This window comes from Scylla paramamosain, unplaced genomic scaffold (genome assembly GCF_035594125.1).
Source record: "Scylla paramamosain isolate STU-SP2022 unplaced genomic scaffold, ASM3559412v1 Contig41, whole genome shotgun sequence".
Classification (NCBI taxonomy): domain Eukaryota; kingdom Metazoa; phylum Arthropoda; class Malacostraca; order Decapoda; family Portunidae; genus Scylla; species Scylla paramamosain.
Window position 1 is genome coordinate 217,501 of NW_026973706.1, and position 11,153 is coordinate 228,653.

At 41.3% G+C, this 11,153-nt stretch overlaps 1 protein-coding gene across 10 annotated transcripts in view; it reads left to right on the plus strand.

Moving 5' to 3' along the window:
* Positions 1 to 9,867, plus strand: part of LOC135098036 (mitochondrial ribonuclease P protein 1 homolog) — a 49,371-nt gene extending 39,504 nt beyond the window's left edge. For 5 of the 10 annotated variants that reach the window (XM_064000218.1, XM_064000217.1, XM_064000213.1 and 2 more), the window contains 3 exons: positions 2,261 to 2,350; positions 4,978 to 5,049; positions 5,525 to 9,867. In XM_064000218.1, coding sequence (XP_063856288.1) covers positions 5,750 to 6,364 — 615 coding nt within the window. In that variant the 5' untranslated portion in view covers positions 2,261 to 2,350; positions 4,978 to 5,049; positions 5,525 to 5,749 and the 3' untranslated portion in view covers positions 6,365 to 9,867. Of the gene's footprint in view, positions 1 to 2,260; positions 3,382 to 3,524; positions 4,342 to 4,977; positions 5,050 to 5,499 lie in introns of those variants that run through there. The other 5 variants (XM_064000215.1, XR_010266480.1, XR_010266479.1 and 2 more) reach the window with 5 other exon arrangements.
* Positions 9,868 to 11,153: the final 1,286 nt, after the last annotated feature.

Consider the following 11,153-nt stretch of genomic DNA (forward strand, 5'->3'; position numbering starts at 1 on the left):
AGCAAAATCTCTCAATGAATGTAATCTAATCAATGTTTGTGTCATGTACGTGACACCACACAACTGCCACAGGCAGCACACACTGCCTTCCCAAAGTTTACATTTATTAGTGGTGTCGAAACTATTGTCACAATAGGGTTTCATGTTGACGGGTAATAATTTCAATTATCCACTGTAACAAGTGGATAGACTAACAAGGATACAGTTCTTGTCGATCCGGGCTTCTGGAACAAAACTGTTCTCAGTTTGCTTCATATGCCAGTCAGTTACACTTGAGGAGCGATCAGAGTTATACTCCTCCCATTCAAGCAGTTAGACTCCAGCCAGTGTTCATTGCAGTTCATCATTCCTCCTATTAACCTTACTACTACAGGCAGACATCCCTTCCCAACTCCAGCTAAGTACCCTGTCTAGTCCTGTGCCTGTGCACTGATAGGTACTTAGCCTCATCCCATGTCTGCCTAGATCAAGGTAAATCTTATTCTGTAACCTGGTATTAGCCCATATATGCTAATTCACCATAGGTGTAAAAGAGTGAAGGTGGGCCACACTTTGGTGAGCATTGGCATGGGGCAGGCAGCGCCACCCTTCCTGGGCCATGGCATATGGAGTAGGGCTGCCATTTCCTTTTCTCCATTGCCGTCACATTCCCAGTCACAGGTGGCTGGTGCCCATTTCAAAGCTGAGTGAACCAACAAGTAACAGGCAGACATCCCAGAAAAATCCAAGCCATGACCAAGATTTGAACTTGGTTTCTTGCTTTGTAGTTAGCTGCACTATTTGCAGGGTGCACTGCCTGTGGCAGCTGTGTTGTGACAGTGCTACATGTCACATACTTGATACTAACATTGGTGGTAAATTATATTTGTGGGAACTTTTTAGACCTTTACACTCACTCTATGGTCTCCCAGCTAACACACAAACACAGAAAACACAACTAAATATAATCATAAATAACCAATAACTTACCTGTGGTTTGGGCTGGCTGTGGTCGGTGGTGAGTTGATGTCACTGTGCATTCCAGGCCAGTGGCTAACTGTGTTTTCATAGCAAAGACAGATTATTTGTAGCTGTGCAGGTTTCCGGGGTTCTAAGTTCTTAGCAACTTAGTGAATATTCAAAGTGGAGTAGATATGACTTGAAAGGCAGCTGCGAGTCAGGCAGTTCCACTCCTCGTGGGCTCCTTCCTATATCAAAAACAATAGCTACCTATAATCATCTCCATATCTCTAATTCCCAATTTATTTATAAAAGCAACTAATACTTAGTTTTTACTAAATTAACCTTAATTATCCCCTAATTTAACTTTACAATTTATATACAAATCACACCATAAACCAATAAGGCATTGGTATTATGCACAATAGTGGAAATTTCCACAACATTCACAAATATGTTTTGCTCTTTATTCCTTTATTTCACATGGTAAGTTTGAGTGTTTTGATTATTATTGTCTTTTAGTATTAATGAATTATAATAAAAATACTGCAATAGTGCAAGATTTTTATTTGAATGTATTGAAAACTGTTGTGTGTACTACTCACATACTTGGCAACATTGATGATGCATTCTTTGAGAGATTTTGTTCATTAATTCTTTATTCTTTATAGGCTGGAATATTGCGCTTATCATCTTTTAGTATACATGAAATATGATGGACCATATGAATTGCAACATAATGTAAAATGCAGTAAAAACAAAGAAATACCTGAATGGGGAATAAATGACAATGGCCAACCAACACTCAGCTTACACATTCACCTTAGTCCACTCAGCTTGCTCATTCCAGCTTCCTCCTTCCAGTGAATGAATGGAATTTAGTAACAGGTTTAATCCTTATTTTTCCTTATGAAAGTAGGCTTTTTTGTGCCTTACTTGAGATCCTCCAGTATCCAAAAAGTGCTGTGGTGTGCACCTACCCTCACCAACAGTCAGTCTACAAATGTTACAGCACAACAGGGATAGCAAACATATATTCTCCAGGCTCTGTTTATTGGTTTTACAAACATTCTTTGTTTCCATGACAATTAGTAGCATAAATAAGTTTCTTTTAAGTAATCCAAGTCAAGATCATTGATGTAGCCCTCAGTGATGGAAGTAGTCAGTGGGTTAAGCAACACATCACACAGGATATGTTCCCCATTCATTAGCTTGTTTTCAGCAATTTTTATTTATTTATTAACTCATTTATTTTTATTATTATTATTTTCTATTTCCCTGCACATCAGTATCAGTATCTAACACCTTGTCTCTTCCACAGAAGTTCAAGAAACCACTAGTGGTCATCAAAAGTGGTGATAGTCAATCTGGTTCCTTACTGCATCCCAAAGTGCATAAATTGTTTTGAAGGGTAAGTACCTGGAAATAATGGAATACATGAAGGGTACATGACATGGTCAGTGTGTATGGGTGAATTGTACAAAAAGATGTTTTAGGAAGAATATTGTCATGTAAGAAATTAATTTAAATCAAGATTAAAGTTTTAAATATACTTTTAAATGTAAATGAGAAATATGAAATGTATGAACATATAATTATTTTGTTTAATTGTACATTTAGCACCTAGTAACAATTATTCAGGACTGAATAGCTATTTTTATTATATTCAAAATTGACCTAAAAATTTTATTTATATGTTTTCAGTCTTAAAGCTAGAGAGAAATGTTTTTTTTTAATTAAGCAGCCTAGAGGCTCAGGTATGCAGTATGTATTTCTCAAAAGCTCCCAGAAGAGTGCATGAGGCTGAATCTTAAGAAAATTAGTCACTCCACAGTAAGCTTTTCTTGGTTCACCTTATGTTTTGACAGTACAAGAGGGGAAGGAGTTGATGATGATCATAACTGCCATGTTTGTTAAAGATTCTTTAATCCATACATCTGTCATGGCCTGAATCTGGTTTCTGCTTTATATTTGTGAATATATTGACTTATCTGACAAAACCCCTTCCTTCAGTGTAGTTTTTTTTTAGATCAGATTCACTAATGTAACAGGGTTTCTGTATTTCCTGTTCATCTATCCAGTTATTTGCATCTAGAACTTCTTTGTGGAAGGGTTCCAGAGGCTCACATTAGGAAACACATTTTTTTTTTAGTTAACTAAATTTCTGCTTACTGCAATAAGTACAAAAAAATTTCTTACTGCAACAACTACTAGAGAATTATGCTTATTGCAACAGGTACAGAAAATATTTCAACTTATTGCAACAGGTACAGAAAATATTTCAAAGTCTGGCTATCAATCCTCATAGTGAACATTTATTTGTTAATGAAATTCACTGAAAATATGAGGCAAAGACTAGCCAAGCAGTAATATTAACACATGCAGGCTGTTCACTTGAAGCAGCACAGTCACATACACATCTCCAAGGGATGTAAAAAGCAGGTAATGCACCATATTAAAGAGGACTTTTTAAGAGATAAAATGTATATACCTATCATAATTACTAAAATGTAACTTAAAAGATTTTCCTTACTTTGAAGTCCTGTTGACTTTTGGTAATCCTTGTATAATTCCTTCATTCTTAGGGAGCAGTCACATACTAAGAGTGGGAGGGCTCAGCCATACCGTAAATCAACCCATTGGTGATGTGACTGTGTCGTCTGCTTTGGGGTACTATCAACATGATGGGTGCATGGTGGGGGTGGACAGCAGCAGGAGGCGACATTGTTGCCATTTGGGAAAGGGTCCCAATATGGACCTCCTTCATATATTTTATGGACTAATCCAGTGTTTTACTTAGATATTATAGTAGCAAATGATTTATGATTTGTTGGAATATATATCTGATAAGTTATGAAAGAGCAAATTTAACTCAAATGTTCTTATAGTTTATGAAAGACTTTGTTTATTATGGTTATAAGCCCATGGAAACATCAGTTGGCTCAACTGCTGGTTGTCTACATTTCCCTGTTTCATAGGCCATTGTGCTGATTTTTGCAGTTATCCTTGTTCATGCTTGCTTTTTCAGCTGGAATATCCTCTTGTTTATCATCTTATTGTTCTGTTGTGAGCTCCACCAGTAGTTCCTTATCACCACACCAATTTGAACATTTATCCAATTGACTCATATTAAGAAAGGCATAATCAGTTGAAAAAATCTGGTCACAAAAGTGGTGGTGTGACAGCAGCCTGTGGCTTTACTGGATAGTTGGGAGAGAGTGGTGTGGTGACACACATGGGATTAACAAAGTTCAAATACAGCACCAGGCAGCCAGCTGCATTATTTACATTGTGTTTATGATTATGCTAATGTATTTGTTATTCAATCTATCATTACATGTATTATTATACATTACACTATTGTAACTTCAGTATATATAAAATGCTTTAATTATGAAGTTTTCCATATGTATATGTCTGCCAGGGTTATCAACTTAGCTCACAAGCATCCCCAAGGAAGAAAAGGGAGTGGGTTCATTTGTGGTACCCAGTGGCTGGGGATCCCCATCAAAGGGAAGGGGAAGATGGTAAGGTTGATTTATAGTACAGCTGTCACCCCCCAAGGAAGCTTAATTCTCAAGGAACACAAAGCCTTAACTAAAGCTCTGATCCCACTATAGTACTGCCACCTTTAGACCATTTCCCTAATTAGCAGAGAATGGATAGACTTAATGGGAAATTAATTCATTCTTCTTACTCAATTCTTGGGACATGCAATTAGAGAAGGGCAAGAACAGAACATTTTGCAAGAATATAATGGAAAAAAAAAGTTTTGTGGGTACATCTGTGTATGAAAATTTACTATTCCAAAGTAACAAATTTACAATTTCTCATATTCATTTCTTCTTCCCATTTAATACTCAGGGATAAAAATATTCCAAGTTTGATGGAACTGATGCCTTTGATCAGTTGCTGGGACACATGCAAAGGCAACACAAATTTACGATTGCCAAGGAAAATACATCTTTTCCCTTAGATTTCTCCAAAGTACCACACAGTACTGTTTCCATCCCTTAGAATGCTTCAATGTATTTTCAGTGGGAATGGAGAGGCCACCTAAATTCCACATCTAGTCTTTTGCTTCACTGCTTCTGTCTAACATCTAACAAGGTATCAATACTGTTTGACATTCATCAGGTTCAAAAATTCTTCTGTATGTACAATTAGTTATATAGAAAAGATTATTATCTTAACAGTCTGATGTTATATGTCACTATATCTTCAAATTTAGTCAGGAACTGAAGTCAAGAGCTAATCTGAGTTTTAATTTGACCTTATGTTGTAACGTTGTTTTAACTCATCCCTTCAGTGCAGCATCCTTGAAAAGAACAGCAGTTTGGCAGTGACTAAAAACAAACTCTCAAAATCTTATTAATATGCTTTTCTTTGATAGTTAATTGTCCACTCATCACATTCAAGTTTTACCTTTAAATTCTAGATTTTTTTGTTTTGTATTTCATTACAGTCATTACCCGTTTTATCAACTCACTGCATTATTTGCATAGGGTTTCAAGATTTGTTTATTTATATCTAGTATGGTATTTGTTATGTATGCTCAAGGTGTGAATCAACCTCATCCAACCAGAACACTCAACTTTCTCTTCAACCTCAACAACTGGTGACCCCTGGACAAGAAACTACTCTTCAGCAATGGAAGAAGATACCAAGCCCAGCAATGCAAAACCAACCGTTTCCACCGTCACAGTGAAGCTGTCACCCTTCTGCGCCAGTGAGGCTGCATCATGGTTTCGGCGAGCAGAAGTTCAGTTCCGACTGAGGAAAGTTACAAGCCCTCAAACCAAGGCCGACTATGTACTGGAAGCCATCCCTGAGACAATTTTTCCTCGCATCACAGCATGGCTGGACAACCAGGACAAAGATGTCATCGACGACCTCAAGCAGTATCTCCTTCAAAGAGTTCACGATCTCCGTCAGCGCCTGGCTCCGACGTCTTCTAAATCTTCGTCTAACACCTCTGGGAGACACCACAGCACATGCAGCATGGAATGAGATGCAAGCTCTAGCTACACTACTTGAACATGACTCTACTACTGGCAAACCACAGCGGGTAGACTTGCTGTGGGAGCTGTGGCTGCAACGTCTTCCCTCATCTGTGAGAGCTGCCCTACACGAAGCTGATGACTGCCCCGTGGAAGAGCTCATAAATAAGGTGGACAATCTTATCAATACCGCAAAAGCGTCCTGTGCCCCCAACACTATCTGCCCTGCCTTAGTTGACAACCTGCCCAACACCAATGCTGCCAGGCCACCTGTTTGCAAGTGGCTGCCCGACAACCAGACGTGCAACTGCAAACCAGGAGTTTCCAGCCAACATGGACAGCATGGACTGTGCTACTACCATCACAAATTCGGAGCTGGAGCTTGCAAATGCACCCCAGGTTGCCAGTGGCCAAAAAACTGTTAATGAGGCCACCACTGACCACAGCAGTGGCCTCTTCGGACCCCAAGCCTGGGAATATCAATGCGCTTGCTTTACCAGCCTCTGGTTTCTTCATCACAGACATCTTATCTGGCCGTAAGTTTCTGGTGGACACAGGCACTTTTTGTTTCCTGTTTCCAGTCACAGCAGAGGACAGAAACTGCCCTTTGACACACTGATTAGACATCAAGCTCATCGCAGCCAATGGAAGTACAATTCCCACCTACAGCACCCGCACCATCCCTATCCAAGCAGCCGAACGCAGCTTTTCTTGGGATTTCGTCATCGCTGATGTCAAGACGCCTCTCCTAGGAGTGGATTTCCTGAGTCATTATGGATTGCTCATTGATGTTGCCAACCATAAATTGCTGGATGTAGCAACATTCCGCTCAGCTCCTCTTGGCTCCCACTGCCGACACACAGAAATCTGTTCATTGAGAATAGATATCCTTTACGACATGCTCAGACAAGAATTCCCTGAAGTATTCCGCCTAGAACTCCATCAGCAGCATGGTCACTCATCAAAACATGGAATTTTCCACTACATCAAAACAACGGACCCCCCCAGTTCATTCCAAGTTTAGACAGCTATCCCCTGAAAAACTTCAAGCAGAAAAACAAGCTTAAGCCAACATGGAACAAATGGGCATATGTCAGAAAGCCTCAAGTCCATGGGCATCTCCTCTTCACCTCGTCAAGACAGCTGATGGCACCTGGCAGCCCTGTAGCGACACTACAGGCAACTTAATCTTTTTACAGAACGAGATCACTGGCAATTCCCAACATGGCAGACCTTATCTCCAATCGACATGGGGCCAAGATTTTCTCCAAGCTTGATCTCCTGAAAGGGGTATTTTCAAGTTCCAGTTTACCTCAAAGACATACCCAAGACAGCAGTCATCACACCCTTTGGGACTTGCACATTCAATTACTCCACTTTTGGTCTTCGAAATTCAGGGGCAACCTTTCAGCACCTAATAGATGGCATCCTCAGAGACCTTCCCTTCTGCACCTGCTATGTGGACAACATACTGATCTTCTCCAAGAACTCAGAGGAACATCTCCAACATCTCCGAACTGTTCTGCAGCAACTACAGGACAACGGCCTGTTTGTGCATCAGAACAAATGCCAGTTTGGCGCTACATCAGTGGAATTCCTTGGACACCAGATATCATCCACCAGTGTCTCCCCCCTTTTGGGTAAGGTGCATGCTGTTTCAAAATTTCCTTGTCCCACCACCATCAAAGGACTCCAAGAATTCATCGGTATAGTAAACTACTACCATTGCTTCCTGCCGAACATTGCCCAGATCATGGAACTGCTCTACAGTTCTCTCGTTGGCAAACCAAAAGAGCTGGAATGGGGACCAAAACAGGAATGAGCCTTCAAGGACACAAAGGCCGCCCTCACCTCAGCTACAACTCTTTCCTTCCTGTGCCCCAGCACTCCTCTTACACTGACCACAGATGCGAGTTCTGTTGCTGTTGGAGCAGTCATCGAGCAGACCATCAAGGGTACGACACAACCACTGGGATTCTTCAGCTGGGAACTCCGGCAAGCAGAAACAAGATATAGCACATTCGACCATGAACTACTGGCTGTCTACCTCGCTGTTCACCACTTCAAACACCTCCTAGAAGGAATCCCATTCACCATTCGTACGGACCATCGCATACTGGTTCATGCTTTCTCCAAACAGGGTGATGCTTGGTCAGACCAACAATGGCCAGCACCTCTCCAGCATTGCTGAGTTCAATTGCACCATTGAATACACCCCAGGAAAGATGAATCTGGTGGCCAATGCCCTCTCAAGAGTGGAAATAAACTCAGTCTACCTCGGAATCAACTATGAAGAGATAGCAACTGCTCAAGAGAATGACCCTGAGACTGCAGCCTACCGCACTGACATAACGAGTCTGCGATGGGAGGATGTTGCCTTCGGAGACAGGGGCCATACCATCCTCTGTGATGTTAGCACCGGTTGTCCGCGACTTCTCATCCCGGAGCCCCAACACAGCAAAATCTTCAATGTTGTCCATGGTTTGCCACACCTATCTGGATACTCAACTGCCCATCTCATAAAGGAAAAATTCATTTGGCACGGAATGAATAAGGACATAAGGCAATGGGCCCAATGCTGCATTACCTGCCAGACAAGTAAAGTTGGCTACCACACTGAGTTGGGGATAGGAGACTTCCACCAGCCCAAGTGTCATTTTGGACATTCACATCAACATGGGTGGCCCACTTCCACCATCAGATGCCTCACAGTACCTCTTCACCACTACAGAGTGTTCCACACACTGGCCAAAAGCAATACCCATGACAAATGCTACCGCACGAGATTGCGCTGAGGCCCTCTTACATGGATGGATCAGCTGCTTTGGTGTTCCAGACGACATTACTTCTGACTGGGGCCATGCCTTCATCTCTCAGCTGTGGACGTCCCTGGGAGAGTTGATGGGGACAAACATCCATTGCACCACGGCCTACAATCCAGCAACCAACAGCATGGTGGAGCGGACCTACCGCACCCTAAAAGCTGTGCTGATGGCACACTGTACCTGACCAGATTGGAAGGCCCAACTACCCTGGGTCCTCCTTGGGATGCGGTCATCACTGAAGGAGGGACTGCATGTTTCCCCAGCCGAGATGGTTTTTGGAGAAGCTCTTGTTGTTCCAGGAGAATTCTGTCCATCATCCAATACAGCCGTTGATGACAACAATCTCGCCAGACTACGGCACACCGTGGGGAAGTACCAGTCATGTGTTCAAACACACAAGACATCGCCTCCATGATACTTCCCCAAATCACTAAACTCCTCTAAGTACGTCTTCGTAAGGTACAACGCTTACAAACCACCCCTCACTTGCCCTTACTGGGGACCCTACGCCACCCTAGAATGTAACTCCGTAGGCATTTTGCATCAGTATAGCCAGAGGCAGTGACTGGGTGTCAATCAACCACTTAAAACCTGCCTACCTTGAGGAAGAGGATTCCACGCCTATATTGCCACTTGTTGACAACCCAACTTCTACCTCACACCACCTGAGTGCATGTCCTCCTGCACCATCCCCTAAAGATGGACCTTGCCCCACCTCGTCCCGCACTGGACGGCTCATCCAACAGCCTGACCGTCTTGACCTCTGACCAGGCAGGGACTCTCTTGTTGGGGGAGTATTTGTAATGCTGTTTTAAGTCATCCCTTCAGTACAGCATCCTCGAAGAGAACAGAACAGTTTGGCAGTGACTAAAAACAAACTCACAAAATCTCATTAATATGCTTTTTCCTTGATAGTTAATTGTCCACTCATCCCATTCAAGTTTTACCTTTATATTCTAGATTTTTTTGTTTTGTATTTCATTACAGTCATCACCCATATTATTCACTCACTGCATTATTTGCATAGGTTTCAAGATTTGTATATTTATATTTGGTATTTGTTACATATGCTCAAGGTGCGAATAAACCTCGTCCAACCGGAACATCAACTTTCTCTTCAACCTCAACAGTGTCAAAGAGGTGTCATTCATCCAACTCATAACTAAGATGTGGGAACTGAACAAAGATCAGTCAAGCCAGAGCATCTGAAGTGCTGTCTAGTTAAAGTATCAACCAGTCCTCTGTAGTGATGTGCACATGAGGTGAACCACACATTTTTCATGCTGTTCTTACATTCCCTGCAAATTTTACAAGACAAGATTTAGCAATAAACATCTTTAAAATGAAGAGTAACTGAAACATTTCAGCAATTAAAAGGATTTATGCACCTGATATACATATACTGCATTAAGGACAGCTTCTTGTGGGAGTAGGTCTACAATGGAATGTGTGTAAATGCTTGCTGCATTTACTTTTTCTCCTTCAAAATAATGTTACTGAGGCTCTTCAAAAAATGCAACGAATCATAAGAAAAATGGATCCATTCACTATTGACAGCAAACAATGTCATGCCAAGACTGAAAGAGGAACAATGCATTCTGTCTTGGTCAGAAAGTGCAGTTACTCTAATTTCATTGCCTTGAACTTGATGAACATGTCATGATTTTCACTCTCTGTAAATATCAGTCCTTCCCACATAAGAAAAAAAAAACCTGAAAAACATTTTCACTTCTCACTAGCTCTTTAATCACAAACAAAAATGCATGATTCTCAAGTTTCCAACTCTTCAAATTCTTCCTTCCAATAATGAAATCAAACAACTGGTCAAAACTGAACAAATCTTTAATGATACTCATTACATGACGTACACTGCCACAAAGAAACTTCCTCTACAGGACTGCGAGAGTTTGTCGTTCCTGCTAACAAAATGTTTCTGAATGAGAATTGCAGTACTTAATCCTTTTAGGATTGTATTGACATATACAGTCTGAGTTACGAGGTAATGAGTTACAAATATTCAGAGATGCGAAGTCTATTCATAAAGTGAAATTGAGCTCTCGATATTGTTCCCTTTGCTAACCAAAAGTTCAAATTTGACACTGTGCACCATATTTACCTAGTATACCACTTTGCCACTACCCACACAGCACAGCAGCATAGCAAAGGTGCCCACCACCCAAGGACACAGACCCTGTAGCAGTTTATTTTGAGATGCTAGTTTAAAATATAAATTTAATTTAGAAACTTATCATATTGCACCGCAGTGAGTCTGGCTTGAGATTCCACAGCATAGGGATCTCCACCAGTCAGCTTCTGAGAGGCATAGGGATGGGAGTGTTGCACTGCATGGCACAGAAAGCCTGTTCCATTACATTAAGTCCCCGAATAG